Below are 16,467 nucleotides of genomic sequence, written 5' to 3'. Positions count from 1 at the left end.
CTCCTCACAGATCCTGCCTTTCCCTCTTCACCCCATTTCCCCACACACCCCACGCACCCTCTCTGCTCCAGCACCCCTGTTCCCCCCCAACTTCAGGGTCCCCCACTCTCCCGTGTTCCATTCTCCTCGGCCACCCTCCGACGGAGACCCCCTGCCCCCACCCCTGCCCCAGTACTCGCTACCCACGCGACGCCCCATCCGCGCTCCTACTGCTGACTGACTACCTGCCCTGCAGGAGCATGCACAATGCTCCCCCCCAGGCCATCCCTCGGCCACCCCAGAGTGGCCTCTGGAGCCCAGCGGCCAGCTCTTGTTCTCCGGATCCCACACACAGAGACCGCAGCAGCATCCACTCCCCCCACCCCCACCCCCACCCCAGAGGTGCCTCTCACACACCCAGGATCCCACAGCCCAGAGCTTGCTGCCGTACAAGGCACCCCCTCGGGTACTGGGCCCCTCCCCATGTCCCCGGCTCCAAGCGTCTCCCCATGGCCTGCACAGAGGCCCCCCCCCCCCCGTGCGGGGAAGCAGCCCCTTCCCGTGCTGAGAAGTAGCACACACAAGCAGATGCAGCTCCCCGGTGCAGAAGCCCGGCCGGGGCTCAGCACACCTGCCCCACACAGGCACAGACCCCCTGGAGGCAGGGAGAGGGGCACATGGGGACAGAGACACATGGAGAGTGTGGAAAAGGGGGGCCTGTGGGGGAGGGGACAGGCCTGGCATGAGAGGGGAGGTATTGGGAAACACAGCCGCAGTCCCTGGGACAGGCCCACTCCATCACACACACACACACACACAGTCCCCAGACAGCCTCTCTATCGCTCCAAATTGCACACAGAGACAGACACCGTCAAACAGGGACACACAGATGGACACAGCTGTGGTGGGGGGCTGGGAGCCCACCATCTCTCCATCTCTCTCTCTCACTCTCTCTTTCTCTCTCACACACACACATACACACACGCGTGCGCACACGGCTGCAGGCAGTCACACACGCACGCACATCGACACAGCCACACCGACACATGCACAGTCGCACAGTGACACGCAGCGGAAAAAGAGGAGGGGAGGGGAGGGGAGGCCGGGGGTGGGATGTGTGTGTGATGGGGGGATGACTGTGAATGGGAGAGAGGGGTATGAATGGGGGGACTTGCCAACTCTGCAAAGGGGTGTGGGGAGATGGCGATCAGAGGAATAGGGGCCTGGAATGTAGGTGCCTGAGGGGGAGTGCTCCTTAGAATGGGGGCGGTGAGGGGGGCAGGAAGAGGTAGTGGGTTCGAAATCCCGGAGTGGGGTCCGTTTGGAGGGTCTGACTGAGGGCAAGGCTGTGGAGGAAGAGACAAGGGGACCTGGAAGGGCCTGGAAGGGGGCTGAGGAATGTATGCGTGTGTGTGGTGGGGGGGCTCGGAGAGAGAGGCCCAGGGACGGGGATGGGAGAAGGATTGAGAAGAGGGGTCCAAAACGGTTTATCACTGAGAGAAGGTGAGGGGAGAGGGGCTGGAAGAGGGGCAGCTTGGGGGGGGGGGGGGGCGGGGAGGAGTCCCAAGGCTGGGGGATTAGCGGCAGGGGGGAGGGTCGTCACAGCGGGCCGGGCCGGGGCCTCGCAGCCTGCCGCGGAGAAAAGGGGCGGCGCGCTCCGTTACCTGTAGATGTACCAGACGCTGCGCCGCCGGGGCCCCAGGGCCGGCCAGCTGGAGGAGAGCGCGGGGGGCGGCTGCGGCAGGGAGCCCCCACCGGGGCCGCCCCCGAGACCCCCGCCGCCGCCGACCGCAGACAAAGCCATCGCCGCCGCGGCCCCGGCCCCGGCCCCGGTCCCGGTGCCGGCCGCCCCCGCCGCCGCCGCCGCCGCCGCGTCCCCGTCCCCGCTCGGCCGAACCCCCGTGTCCGGGCCCCCAGGCCCCGCCTCATGCTGACCCGCGCCGGGAGGGGGGAGGGGGAGGGGGCGCGCACCCTCCCGCGGGAGGGAGGGCAGGGCCGGGGGCTCACATGCCGGGGGGCGCGGGGGCGCGGGGCGCGGGGTCGGGCCGCGGCGGGAGCGCGAGGACCGCGGACGGCGCCGGCTTCAGCACCGCGGACAGCTCCGGAGGCGGGCGCCGGGCGCGAGGCTTTAACCCCTTGGCGTCCTGCGCCGGGCGGCGGAGGGGGCCGGGCAGAGGGGGAGGGGGCCGGGAGGGGAACGCGGGGGCCCCCTTGGCGGGAGAAGGGGGAGGGGCGAGGCGCGGGGGGGGGGGAGGAGAAGGGGGAGGCACTTCCGGTCTGGGCCCCCCCCTTAACCCCCTCCCCCCTCCAGGGCCCTCCCGCGCAGGTGCAGAGCGAGGGAGAGCGGAGAGAGACGCACAACACCATACAAGATGCCTCGCAACCGCGTGCGGGGACGCGCGAACAGAGCCCCACTTCCCAGGCAGGGATACCACGGTGAGAGAAGCCCCAGGAGGGGACGCACAGCCCCCACCCCCCCCCACCCCCATCGCAGACCGACGCATAACGCACCCAACACAGTGTGGAAGGGCCAGGAAGGGAAGGCTAGAAACATTGAGACTGGGCCCCACAGCAGTGAGAGACACCCCTCCCCCAAAGAAGCTCAGGACAGGGACATACACACACCAGAGCTCACTCAAGAGAGGAGAGACCGTAGACTCCCAAGGAGAGGAGAGAGGGTGGCACAGGCCAGGACCTTACAGTTCCAGCAGGGATGCAGGGCACACAACACAGGCAGGGCCACCTCAGACAGGGTCAGGGAGAGCAGCGGGGAGGCCGAAGGGGAAGAGCCTCAGACACACCACACAGAGCAGCACATGCCAGTGGGCACAAGGAGGAGAGGAGAAGGGGAGGGAATGAAGTTGACAGGACAGAGCTAGGGAAAGGAGAAGGAAGAAGCTGAGGGTAAGAGGGGCCACCCCCCCCCCATCCAGCTGGTAGAGCCAACGACTCCCAGACCAAGGCCAAGGAGAGACCCAGAGAGACACTGTCAGAGACAGGAGGCAGAGGCTGATAGGGGGATTTGGGATGGGGGGACCTCGATACTCACCCGGTGCCCAGAGCCAGAGACGTGCCAGGTGAACACACACAATGGTCAAGCGCCTCAGACACTCCGGGCGCAGGGTGGCACCCCAGCCCCACCCTCTCTCCCCATCTTGTCCCCCCCCTTCCCCCCCTGCCCATCCCCACTGGCCAGAACACAGACACATAGGTTTGGACACATTTAATGGAAGGATGCTACAAACAAGGAGACCCTTCCCTGGATGGGGGGAGTGGTGGGGAAGGGTGTCATCTTTCAGACACCCAATTATGACCATCCCTCCCCCACAGTCTTGCCCTTCTGGAAGCCCAAGGCCTGGAATCCTCCCCTCTTCTGCCCTCCCCTCCCCCAATGCCCCAGGTCCTCAATTCCAGATCAATCGGACAGATGCAAATGCATGCACACGATTTTATGGGCTGACACGCACGCACGGTGACATGCAGAGAAAGAGACAGAGAGACGTGTGCAGAAACCCACCTGTCCATACAAGGTAAGCAGACACACTGACATCCCCGGAAACACTTGCCCTCGTTCTCAGACACACAGATTCAGGGAAACACAGATGTGCAGAGGCAGCCGCACGATTAGCCTCAATCGTGTGCCCGTAAATGAAAGCCACAAAGCACCCATCTACACAGACTGGGACAGATCCTCTCACCGTCATGGGCATGTATACACACAGGGCTATACGTCTAGGGGCCTCTCGAGCCACCCATGCACACAGACACGTGTCATGCGCACCTACAGAGACACATGGGCAAGAACACACTCGGAGAATCCGTACAAGGACGCTCGCCTGTGTAAGATGTTCACGCACAGGGAAACCAGCTCTGGTCGTGCACACACAAGCCCATACATCCCCAGGCACCCCTTTCTTCCCATTCCTGACCCCGTGCCCCCCCCCTTCCCCTCCCCTCTCACCTCCCTGGGCCAATCCCATCCATCAAGCTTCTGAAGCAAGTCAGCCAGCAGCCAGGGAGGGGAAAGGTGTCAGTGTGCCCGTCTCTCCACCCCCACCCCTCCTGGCCCAGCTCTGCCCGCCCCCCTCCCCACGCCGGTGCGAGGCATGGGATGTACACACCTGTGCTGCACATAAAGATGGGGCACGTGAAGGAGACAAAGGCCTCCAGCCAGCCACACACACGAGCTTCCCCATCCTCAGCTGTCCACCCCACTGGTCTCAGGCTACCCCAAAACTGGGCAGTCTCAGTGGCTGCCCAGGATGGTTTGGGACTGGGCTTGTGGCCTGGAGCTACCTCTGCCTTCTCCCACCTCTGGATCAAACTTTAGAGGGAGCAGGAAGGAGGCTTAGAGGTGGTGGAAATCTTTAAAGGTGGAATATGAAGGGAGCTTGGGGTGAGGGGCACCCGAGGGTGGAGGACATTTACCTTGGGGCATCAAAGCTGTCGTAGGAGCCCACGGTATAATGCCGGAAGAGTCTCTTTGCCTTGTCACTGCGGCTTTCTGCAGGGGGACAAGGGACGACCTTGGACCCTCGCTCTGGAAACCATGAGCCCACCCCCGGGGGGTCCTGGCCCAAGCTGTCCCATCTCCCTCCCAGTGCCCCACCCCCATCGGGAGGGGGAAAGGAAGGGACATGAGAACCCTAGGGTGCATTGGGGACAACTGGCAAGTCCTCATTACCTTGCTTTCCCTCCTGGGAGCGGTTTGCCACCTCTTCCAGGCAGTCAGAGGGGAACCAGCCAACGCGACCTTTGACCTGGCCTTCCCAGAAGCCTCCTTCCCCGATGCTAAGCACTGGATGGGGAGCAGGGACACAGAAACATTTCCACGTGTCCATGTTGCTCCCCCACCCCCAACGTACTCGACGTGCAGCCTTTCCACAGTGCCCGGCACCTAGCACAGGGCCTGGCCCAAGAGCATCCTTAAAAAATGCCCAAGGAAGGGATGAGGGAGTTGGGGGAGGGGGGGAACCAAACCATATCCCTCCTGCTTTCTAGCTTCTGAATCCAATGGGGACATGAGGATGCACTGGAAAAAGGGCTGGGTCTGGTGACACGGTCCTCACGGGTTATGGACACATTCACAAAGAGCCCTCATCTCCCCTGGTAGCCAGGGACAGCTTGATTGTTCTGTAATTTTCCTAAACCCTCCTAGACTCCCTAAACCCTTTGACATTCTTATCAGTGCCCTCTGCCACCGGCCGCAGTCTCCTTGCCACTCAAACCTCTGTCATTTGCTCCCAGACCCTTCCCTCTGCCTCTCTTTGCTTCCCCTGGCTCCGGAAGGGAGGAGAGATTGGAATCTCCTCTTTCTCTCCGCCACCTGTACCTGACAGCCCTTTCCTGCCGGCCTCATCTCTTAGCCATAGAACATGTGTCCTGACTACCTGCTCGGCGTCTGGTGTGGCCGTGCCGGGGGCTGAAATGCAAAGCTGGGCATCAGGGACAGCTAATGGTTATCGAATTCTCACTCGTGGCCAGAGCCCTAAGAAGGGACGCTTTTACCATCCCCATTTTACCGATGGGGAATCTGAGGCTCGGGGAGCCCAGGTCATTTGCTCTGTCTCCACTCCGTCTATTCACACACTTCCCTCACTCACTCCTTGCACCTACCTGGGGAGGCAACAACTGATTTCCCATATTACAGACACGAACGCAGAAGAGGCCCCTGCCCAGAGATGGCGCAAGCCACGCTAGGATTTGGGCTGGGGCCATCTGATGCTTTCCCCCGGCTTAAACACTGCCACCCTTGCGGGGGGGGGGGGGGGAATCTGGGGAAACCAAATCGAGGAGACACTCAAGGTCATGGAAGAGAGCGGCAGATGGGGTGACGAGGGGTCTGGGTTCTTGGCTAGCTCTCCAGTGACCGGCTGGGTGGTCGTGGAATCAATTGTTCGGTCACTGAACAAATATTTTATTTAGTGCTGGTCGTGAGTCAGGCCCCAGGCTAGACGCCGGGTAGAGGGCCCATGGACACAACAAATGTGATTCTTGCCTTCATGGATCTTCCCTGCTGGCAGCTGTTAGAGGCGTAGCTCCGTAAGTGACTGCGTGATTGAAAATTAAGGTCGGCACTTTAGGGGAAAAGGACAGGGTTTCCGAAGAAAGGCCACATGGGGGTATATAAAGTCGAGGTGCAAAGGGCAAAGAGGTGCCAGGATGATGTCCCAGGGGACATGCGATGCAGACTGAGACCGGAAGGATCCTAGGAGGAGAAGAAGCAAGGAGAGGAAGGAGAGGTTTTCCCGGCAGAAGGAACGGGTGTGCGCAAAGAGCCTGGTGTGGAAAGGGGCTTGGGCATTCGAGGAATGGAGAGAACAGTGAAGTCTCTGGTGCCCTGTGGGTGGAGGAAAGAGACCGGATGGGGGCGGGGGAGGGGCTTGCAGGCGGGGCTAAGGCACTGAGGGCCAAGGGAGCCTGCTACCTCATCGGGCTGTGGAGGAGCTCAGGGGCACTGTGGATTTGGCCCGCTGTGAAGCAATTCAGTGTCTTCAGGAAGTGGAAGGATACAAAAACAGGGCCGTGTACAGAAGTACTGGGCTCGAGTTTCAGAAAGAAACGCAGAAGATACAGCGCAGAGAAGGCATGGAAGGGGTCTCCCCTCTGACCTTAGCTTCCCTTTCTTCTTTCAAACTCTGTCTCAAAGCACAGACCTGACCCTCTGCGCATGAGTATGCGCGCACACACACACACACACACACACACCCTTCCAGGCACCTGCTTCTGGAGGCACTGCCCCCACAGTTAGCCCCTGCATCTGGCCATCCGTTCATGCACTCATTCACTCATTCAGCGCATGTGCACCGAGGCCTCCTGTGTGCCGGGTCATCCAACTGGGTCCTGGCAACCCAAAGCTCAGTGACATGTGACCTTGCCTTCAGGCAAGGCAAGAGATGCTGCAAAACAGATACTGATACACAATCGACCTGATGCTCCGATCCCTGCACACCTTTCGAGTCCCCACTCAAACCCTGTCTCCCATGGGAGGACCCCTCCCGCCCCAGCTTTCATGGGCAGCCGGGGTCTGTCTGTCTCTCTCTCTCTCTCTCTCTCTCTCTCTCTCTCTCTCTCTCTCCTCTCTAAGCTCCTGCAGTGGGGACCCACTTAGCATAATGACAACTGGTGCCGACTATGTGCGAATCAGTGTCCTGGGTGCCTTAAGGGAACTGACTTTTTAAAATCCTCCCCAGGGTCCCCTTGCACGGATGAAGAAACTGAGGCCCAGAGCAGGCACTTGTCTGAGGGCGCCCAGCTGGAACGTGGTGGTGGAGCCAAGATTTGAACTCAGGCAGCTTGGCCCTCCACCCGCTACACTACTCAGTTCCTCTGTAGCCTGGAGTCGGCAAAGAATCGCTCCCCCGCCTTGCATTAACCGCCGCGTCTGCTTGCTTCCTGTTTCCAAGCTTCATTCTATCCAAGAACACACGTCAACAGCCCCGCGAAGTCTGCATGTGAGGGCTGCTGGCACCATTTTCCAGAAGAAGACAGGAAAACCAAAGAGAGGCAAACCCCAGTCACAGCAGCCGCCGCTCAGGGAGCACCGGCCCCCCGCACGGGCCGGGCTTCGAACAGCTGCCTCATTAGAGCCCCTTGAAGCGGGTCCCACCCTGGTTCTCAGATGAGAACCAGGCTTGGCCTCCACGCTTCACACCGGGTGGCAGGGAAGACTGTGGGCTCAGACCCCGGGGCAAGTCGCTGCCCCTGTGTGAGGCTCTGTCCCTTCAACTGGAAGATGGGCTCCTGACACGCTTCCAAAAGGCTGCTCCTGCGAGGGGAGCACTCCCACAGGGCCTGGCGTGGCGTCAGTGTCCCCCAAATGCTAGTTTCCACTCTTTTGCCTCGACACCTCCTCCCGAGGGACGGGATCGCCGCAGCTACCCATCGTGCTCCTCCAGAGTGTAAGGGGTGTCTAGGGGCTCTCTGAGGTCTCCAGAGCATTGGAAATTCTAGGCCCTGGAGGACTGTTCGTGCTCGGCCTTCCCGTCCTTGAGGGGTTAGCTCACCTGCCGCCCCCCGCCCCCCAGCCTGGCCCGGCCCTGCCCTGTTACCTTTGATCTTCTCGCCCTTGCTCAGGGAGATCTCCCCCTCCGCTTGGGCCTGGTATGACTTCACGGCCATGAAGGAGCGTCCGGGTACCGCCGAGTAGAGCTTCCTGCGCCTCCCGCGGCTGCCCAGGGAGCCCCCAGGGCCCCCTGAGCCCCCTGTGCCCCCGGCCGGCCCTTCCCTGGGCGTCCCGCTGGAGCTGCATACACAGAGGGTGTGAGAGGCAGGGGAGAGTGGAGGGAGGGGGAGCCTCTGGGAGAACAGGGGTCCATGGGGGTGGAGGATGGAGCATAGAGTGGGGGCGTGGGTTTCCCAGCTCTGGCATCGTTGGGGGAAGAGGGCATTTGGGGGCTCCCTCTGCCTGCCCACTGCTGCCCCCTGGGCCCCTCCTCTGCCTCCTCCTGGCTTCCGGCTCTGCCCCTCCCACGGTCCTGCACGCCGTGCCTGATTCAGCTTCCTGAAGCGGGGCCCTGAATGTGTCATCCCTCAGCTCGCTCACGAGCCTTCAGCGACTCCCAGCTTCCTCCTGGTGCGGGTCCAACTCTCTGCCCGCCGTGCGCAGCCCGCCATGATTTTTCGCTCTCCTGTGTCCTTGGGACACACTGGCTGGCCACGTCCCCCTTGTCACCCTCCTCCAGCCAGCCTGGCCTCTTTACCCCGGAAAGTCCCCTGCCATCCTCCCCTCTACCCCGAGTGGCTCCTCTGCCCCCCCCCCCCGCCCCTCCTCTGGCCCATCTCCAAGCTCAGACACCTTCCCCCAAGCCCCGTGCCCACCCCCACCCTGTGTGGCTTCTTCTCACCTTGCCCTGTCTGTCTGTCTGTCTTCAGGGGCTGGAACCAACATTCTATTGGGTTCCCTTCCCCCAGCCCCTGGCATTGAGCAGGTGCTTGGCTAAACTGTTCCATTTGGGGACAGGTGCAAGATTGTGGCTTCCTCCCCCTCCCTTCCTCAGGGGTCCGGAGAGGGATTTGGAGGCCTGAGGGCGGGACCGGGGACTTGGGTGGTTGCGGGGGGGGGGGGGCCAGCCTGGGTGGGGGAAGTGTGGCTCCGAGGATGAGATCCGGTTGGGCTGGGGTCAGTGGGACCAGGGCTGAGCCTTCCCCTACCTGGGCCGTCCACGGGGCTGCCTCTTGGCCTCTTCAGGGTGCCTCCCGCGGGATGGGGAGCGGGCCCGGGCGCCCCGGGGGCTGCTGGCACTTCGGAGGGTCCCACTGCTGAGCTTGGTGCTGGGGGCCGAGGGCTGCGACTGGCCCTGGGGCCCTGAGGTAGGGCCGGGGGCCCCAGAGGACGAGGTCCCCGGGGCGGCAAACACCATCCAGTCAGGCAGGGCCATGCTGGTATCACTGTTGGCCCGAAGCAGTGCCGGGGGCACCGTCAGCCCTGCGCCTGGGGGTCCCCGTCGCCGGGCTGCGTACTTGGGGGACTCCTGGAAGGGCACTGAGAGGGCACAGTGGCAGGGGGCAGAAGGGGCAGGGGAGACAGGCAGGCGGAGGGGGTGTGCAGGCAAGGGATGATGGGGGAGAGGCATGAAGGGAGAAAGATGTAAGACTGGAGGTCTGGAATCGCCCCTCCCGCTACTACTCAGACGCTCACAGTCTGCGGACCCCCCCAGCCCCCCCATGCACCCCCAAGTACGCTAGGTTCTCCCCTCAGCCCCACCTCCCTCTCGCTCACCCACATCCTGTTCTCGATGGTTTCGGATCAGCTCCCCCAGTTCAAAATTGCCAGCGATCACAGCCACCTGGAGGGAGGTGGGGTGGCCCAGGCAGAGGGCGGGAAGCACTGTGAGGTCCCCGGCCAGCTGCACACACACACACCCCCCCCACCCCTGCCCCTCTCAAACCTGGACCCCCGCAACTGCGCCCTCCGTCCTCTCCCAGACCGCCAGCCTCTCAGCCAGCACTCCTACCTGCCTGCCTTCCTCACCCCCTGTGTCCTCTGTGCCCCCCACCAGCCCTGACAGCTCCGGACCTGGAAGGGGGTCTGTCCATTGTTATTCTTCACATCCTTGTTAGCTCCTCGATAGAGGAGGATCCTAGCACAGGTCTCCTGTGGGCGCCGGCCGGCCGGTGGCACGGGGTGGAGGGGGGGAAAAAAAAGAAAGAAAACCATTAAAGTCACCAGGAGCAGACGCAGGCACTGTGCTAAGAGCTTCAGGAACAGCCTGATCTAAACCTGTCTTGCCCGGGACAGCAGTCACTTACTACCGGTGGCTCAAGAGCCCTTTCAATGTGTCCCGTCCAAACGGAGATGAGCTGTGTCTATAAAATACAACCCACACTGCAAGAACACAGCACGGGAAAAAAAAAAATCCAAATGTCTCTAATACTTTTTCTATTGATTCCAAGTTGACACGGTAATATTTTGGACACCATGGGCCGAGTAAAATAGGCTACAAAAATCCACATTACCTGTTGCCTTCCTTTCTTTTTTTCATGCAACTCCTGGGATACTTACACACACACACACACACACACACACACACACACGACCCGTGTTGTTTTCTCCCGGGTGGCGCTAATCTAAAGCCGGGTTTCTGGACCTCAGCGCTACTGACATTTAGGGCCAAAAAAAGAATCTTCGTAGTGGCGGCTGTCCTGTGCATCGTAGGACGTCTAGCGGCATCTCTGGGCTCTGTCGCTAGATGCCAGTAGCACTCTCCTCTCCGGCTGTGAAAACCAAGGAAGGCTGCACACATTGCTAAGCGACCCCTGGGGGACCGGGCTGTTCCAGTTGAGAGCCACCAGTCTAAACCTCACGGGGGGCTTACTGTGCTGCGCGCCAGGGGCTCAGCACTTCCCCATTTTACAGACGAGGAAACTAAGGCATCAAAAGCAGCTCAAGGTCACACAGCGGTTGCCCATCAGTGGTTGGATCTGAACGAAGGTTTGACCCTGGAGTCTCTGCTCTTCTCACACACTCTGCTGGACTCAGAAGAAAGGGGACAACGGGGGCCGGGGCTGGGCCGTGGGGGGGTAGGAATGCCATCCACATACAGACCAATTCCCTACCGATGCGACCGTATCACACCCTGTCACGCTTCGGATCAGACCCAGTGCCCTGGCCGTGGCCTCGAGGCTCCCCCTCCACCCGATCTGCCTGCCCTGGCACCCCCAGCCTCACCAACTTCGTCTTCTGCTACCTTTCTTCGCTCCCTATACTGCAGTCACACTGGCCTCCTTCTTCCTCTGACGGGCATGCTCCTGCCCCAGGGCTTTGGCACCTGCCGCTCTCACTGCTTGGCATTCTCTGCCCTTAGATTTCCACATGGCTCACTTTCTCGCTTCATTCAGGTTTTTGCTCAAACGCCACCTCTTCGGAGAGGGCTTCTCCGGCTACCTCGTCAAAAAATAGCTGCCGATCACACTCCTGTTTTATTTTGATTTATTCATTTTTACTTATGTGATGCCCACTATACGCCAGCATTAGCTCATTTTCTTCCTAACACGGTCTCCTTGAAATTACGTTTCTCTTCTACCTGTCTCCTTAGCATCTCTCCCCCACCATATGGTAAGTTCTATAGGTGCATGATTTTGTCCGTGGCACCCACCAGCTGGATTAGTGCCCGGCCCGCTGGAGCTGTTCAGTCAACGATGGCTAAAGTCCTTCACCCTCTGTCTCGGCCTGACCGAACCCAACCTGGCCCCCAGCTCGACTCCTCTCTCCAGCTCCCCCAGATGCAACTTAACCAGCAAAGTTAGCTCAGGTAGTTTTCTGTGTGTGTGTGCATGTGTGTGTGTGTGTGTGTGTGTCCAAGCGTGGACAGGCCGGTCCAAACTAGACTGTTAATTTCCGCCACTGACATGTGTTTTCGCATGTCTGTCCACCTCCACTGCCCCCTTGCCTAGCACGGGGCCACAGCACGCCCAGCAGCCCAACCAGCAATCCACCCTGCTCCTCGACGACCTCGATTTACTGGTGTCCTGGCGCTTATCTTACGCTCCCTCTGTCCCCTGCAATACTTACAGTATTGCCCTTCCTCCTTTACACATCTGCCTCTTTGCCACACGCGAAGTCCCCCGATCCGCCCCGGCCCGGGAGCCACGCCGTGTCTGATTCATCCCACGTCCGGACGCACAGTAGGGGCTCAAGAGACGTGCACGGGACGTATGAGGATGAAGGGAGCCGAGTCATTCCAAATTCCTTTGTTCAAGCCATTCGTTCACTCACTGAGTCATTCAGTCTATCTCAGAGCCAACACCTGTTGAATATTCTGAGGGGGGCAGGGTGCCGTCTTGGGGCAGACTCAAGATGGCCGGTTCGCAATTCATTCATTCATTCACTCACTCATCCAACAAAGTCCCTACTATGTCCCGGGGCCTTGGGACACAGTGACTGATCAGACTTAGCCCCCACCCTTGAGGAGCTTCCAGCCGAAACATGGACCTGACCTTCACCGCCAGGGGACGGGGAGACGGGCATGTCAGGAGGCCGGGGGAGGAGGGAGGGAGGAAATCTGTCAGACCCAGCTCTGGCCCTGGCGAAGCTTAAAGTCTGAGAGGGAAGACAAGGGGAGAAAAGCAGACGAAGCACTCTGTCAAGCTCCGATTCATTAGGCATCTTGCCAAGAGCGAGCACGACATTCACCCACGTGATCCTTTGTACGGTAGGTGTTACCGACCCATTTCACAGGGAGGGAAACCTCAAGGAGGGAAAGTTAACTGGCTCATCCGACCCCCTGAGGGTAATTGTTCCCGCTCTATAATTCTTTACACTGAATCTTCCCCGTTCAAATGAACGGGACGGTTTGTGTCTCCTGACTGGATCCTGCCTGAGAGAGGTAATGACAATGACGTTGCCTTCTGGGGACGAGCGCTGAACGTCCGTGATGTCTCATCGCCTTCAATCAGCCGCCATTACCCCCATTTCAGGGAGAGGGCACGGCGCTTGTCAGGGGGACCCCGGTCTGCCCACGGGAAATGCACCTAAGCCGTGCCGTCGGGGAATCTGGGCTCAAGGCCGGTGTCAGGGAGCGCCAGGAGAGACGGAACCACCAGGGAGGGGCAGTGACAGCACCGCGTTGGTCGGGTTTGACAAACACTGAGTTCTCTCCCGGCAGAGCAGACTGCTTGCTGCCACAAGGCGGCACGTGGCTACCTGCCACGTCCCCGGCACTGCAAGTTCTGATGCGGCAGAAGGGGCTGGCGCTGTCTTGGAAGGCTTCCTGGAGGAGGGGAAGAAGGGCTTGACAGACCAGCACCTGTGCGCCAAGCCCCGTCTTCCCAAGTCCCCGAGGCAACCCTCCGAGGGCAGGAAGCCCCTACAACAGGTGGAAAGACTGAGGGGGCCGACCCAGGATCACCGAGGGCGGGGGTCACAGCCGCAAGGGGGCAGGTACACGAGGCCCCTCCCGGCCCTTTACTGCTCACCTCCACTCGTGGCTCCTGAGGTGGGGACTGTCCACCCGGCCCCGAATCGCTACAACCTGCAACATGCTCTCGTCCCCCTCAGAGCTGTGGCCTGGCCCTTCCTCTGTCCCCCGCGGTGCCCCCCGCACGCACTGCACACAGTAGGTGCCTCCTGATGCTCTCTCCCCTCCAGCTGTGCCCACCGCCGAGAATACCCTTTCTCGCTTTCCTACTTGGCTCACTCCCGCTTCTCTTAGCACAGGTGGCACATTTTCCAGGGAGCCACCTCCACCCCAGGCCCAAGGCCGAGCCCAGATCTGGCCTCCCCCGGGGACCTGCATTCCCTGGGACCTCCCTCTGAACACTCTGGATTGTGACAGGAACGTCTGTCTCACTCATTGCTTGGTCCTCAGCATCCCGCTCTGGGCCTGACGTGGGGAAGGTGCTCAGCAAGTATCTGCTGAGCGAATGAATGAATGGATGAGTGAATGAATGGATGAGTGAATGAATGGATGAGTGAATGAATGGATGAATGGATGGGTGGATGGATGGATGAATTAATGAAATAGTGAAGTGAAGGGACAGAGGGCAGGGAGGCTAGAGTCAGGAGGAGGGCCTGGGCAGGCTCTGCCAGAGCAGACCTTATTGTAGAGGGCGCAGATGTGCAAGGCCGTGTTCCCCGAGGCATTCTGGGCTCCCGGCTCAGCCCCATAGAAGAGCAGGTGTTCCAGGTGCTGAGAGTGGCCTCGCTGGCAGGCCTGGGGAGGACAGGAAACCCAGGAGGCCGGATCAGACTCTCCCAACCATGGCCTCTGTCTAGATCCTGAGTCCAGGACACCCCTCTCCTTTCCTCCTCTGTTTCCGCCCAGGGACCCGGGCCATCAGCTTCACGGGTCATTCCAAGACCCAGGCGTCTGGATAGGCTCCTTGAGAGGCTCAAGAGGCCACCCCCCACCCATGCCAGAGATCGAGATGTCCAATCCTGAGCCCATGGTGCTGACTCCCTCCCCTTTTTCTCTTTGGGGCCCATGCTACTCCCACCCCCATACTCTATGAGGACCCCAGCATCTGGATCCCCTTTGCACCAGACCCGATCAGGGCCCAGCTGCCCCCCACGCACACACCGCGAACCCCTCCTGGCCGAGTCTGGAGCACCTGGTGAATCTCCTGCCAGCCGTTCTCATCAGCTATGCCCAGCTGGGCCCTGTTGTACAGGAGCAGCTCGCAGCAGCGGGGGTCGCCCCCCACCATAGCCGTATGGAACAGAGGGGTCAGGCCTCGGCGGTCCTTGTAGTTGGGGGAGCCCCCAAGGTCCAGGAGTGCCTGAAGAGAGAGACCAGACAGAAAACGGTCACACTGGCAGTACTGGTTTGTTCTGAAGGGCCAGTCGGGCAGGGAGTCACGGGTGACCCACACTGGCCAAGGTGGTTTGGGAGTCTGCATGAATGCCCTTGTCTGACCTTGAGCCTGGCCCTTCCCCTCTCACGGCCTCTCCCACGAAGGGAACGATGAAGGGGCTGGGAAGATGCCTCCAGAGGACCTTCCCACTCTGTCTGATGTCCTGCCCAACACCCCCCCCCCACCCCCCGCCGAGGCTGGCTTTGGACGAGCCACTGAAGGAGTCTGGTGCCTCAGTGCGTCACAGCAGCCGGATGGTTGGGGGGCCACCTGAGAGAACAGAATCTGGACGCAGGAGGACCCCTGGCTAAGCAGGAGGTGTTGTTAGGATCAGGATCCCCGGGAGTGGGACGCAGAGGGAGACCTGGGAAAAAGGGTTAGCTGGGACCAAGGTGAGCCGCGCCAGCCATGCTGGGGCGGCAGCGGGGGGCGGGGGGGGGGGTTTCTCACTCGAGTAACAGCTCCGGGCACAGCGGCCGGTGGAGCTGAGCATCTTTAGAGGGAGGTGTTGGCAGCAGCCCTGGGAAGACAGCCCACAGCCTCGCTGTCCACCAGAACCTCTGCGGTGACGGAAGCGATCTACGGCCCCATGTGCGCTCCCGAGCGCTCGAGCGTGCTACGGCGCCCGGGGAACAGACACGTTCGCCCTAGCTCATTATAGTTAATTGAAATCCGAACGGCCCCCGTGTGGCAAGTGGCTACTGGGTTGGACAGCACGGGTCTGGAGGCCGGGGGTGCAGGGTGAGAGCAGGAGCTGTCTTGGGGGGAAGGGAGTGCACTGGGGGTACACATAGAGGGTTTGTCAATTCCAGGGGCATAAAGCCAGATCTTTGTGGCTGGTGTCCGCATTTAGGGGCTTCAAGAAAGAGCAAGGAAAAGGGAAGGGAGGGTCCATTAAACTGGAGCATCCGTGAGTTAGGGTGTTTCTCAACAGCGATGTGTCTTTGCGGGGGGCGGTCTATCCTGACCTGTGTGTGAAGAGGGAATCACGTGCCATCGGGTGGCGGTGGGGTGGGGGAGGAGAGCGGGAGAGGAGTTTAAAATAAGACCATGGAAGCCCCCTCCATGTACGTATCTTGCGGGTATACGGTGCGTCTGGGAAAGTGCGTTTTAGTTACTGAACAGGGCGAGAGGCTATGTTTGCAGGGTGTGTGTTGAGGGGTCTGTGTCTGGAGCTCACTCTGTATTTTAAGGAACAGAGGAGGGTCTACACTTCGGGGAGACTGAGGCAGGGCTGGTGGTGAGCTGGATCAGAGGGTACAAGAAGGTCTGGGTGTCGGGAGAGCATAGGTATTATGATCTACTGGGGCCCTTCCAGGGGAAAGGTCCGTGTGACAATCAGCTGTAGGGTGGGCATCCCCGGGGGTCACCAGAGGGTCTCGGGTTCCACTGGAGGAGTGGCAACGGGCGGGGGTGGGGGGGGGGACTGTGTGTTTGTCAGTCTATGGAAAGGGGCTTTGTATTTGAGACACGAAGAGAGACTATTTTTAACAACCCTAAAGACCTGAGGTTCGAGAAAGAACAAATGGAAAAGGGAGAGGAGTCTGAGGAAAGAGCAGAAGTGGCATCCCCACGGGGACGGGGACGCGGCAGGGGACATCCAGGAGGCGGGATGAGAAGCAAAGGGGAGGTCAGGTGGCTTCGTGGGGGTCAAGGCAGATGAAGGGGAGGAGGGGGCGGGTCCGGGGCAATTAG

The 16,467-nt window shown here is 60.7% G+C and overlaps 1 protein-coding gene across 4 annotated transcripts in view; it reads right to left on the bottom strand.

Annotated features, from left to right (window-relative positions):
- The window catches only part of SHANK1 (SH3 and multiple ankyrin repeat domains 1), a 46,378-nt gene that overhangs the window by 24,143 nt on the left and 5,768 nt on the right, over positions 1–16,467 (bottom strand). For 3 of the 4 annotated variants that reach the window (XM_045441711.1, XM_045441707.1, XM_045441708.1), the window contains exons 7-15: positions 14,530–14,697; positions 14,016–14,132; positions 9,998–10,075; positions 9,701–9,767; positions 9,133–9,463; positions 8,031–8,224; positions 4,664–4,777; positions 4,408–4,483; positions 3,941–3,970 (exon numbers count right to left, since the gene is read on the bottom strand). In XM_045441711.1, the coding sequence (XP_045297667.1) occupies positions 3,941–3,970; positions 4,408–4,483; positions 4,664–4,777; positions 8,031–8,224; positions 9,133–9,463; positions 9,701–9,767; positions 9,998–10,075; positions 14,016–14,132; positions 14,530–14,697 (1,175 nt within the window). The remainder of the gene's footprint in view (positions 1–3,940; positions 3,971–4,407; positions 4,484–4,663; positions 4,778–8,030; positions 8,225–9,132; positions 9,464–9,700; positions 9,768–9,997; positions 10,076–14,015; positions 14,133–14,529; positions 14,698–16,467) is intronic. The other variant, XM_045441710.1, reaches the window with a different exon arrangement.

Source organism: Leopardus geoffroyi, chromosome E2, assembly GCF_018350155.1.
Source record: "Leopardus geoffroyi isolate Oge1 chromosome E2, O.geoffroyi_Oge1_pat1.0, whole genome shotgun sequence".
Lineage (NCBI taxonomy): Eukaryota > Metazoa > Chordata > Mammalia > Carnivora > Felidae > Leopardus > Leopardus geoffroyi.
Note: the sequence above shows the minus strand (reverse complement) of the source record. Positions and strands in the feature narration are given on the sequence as shown.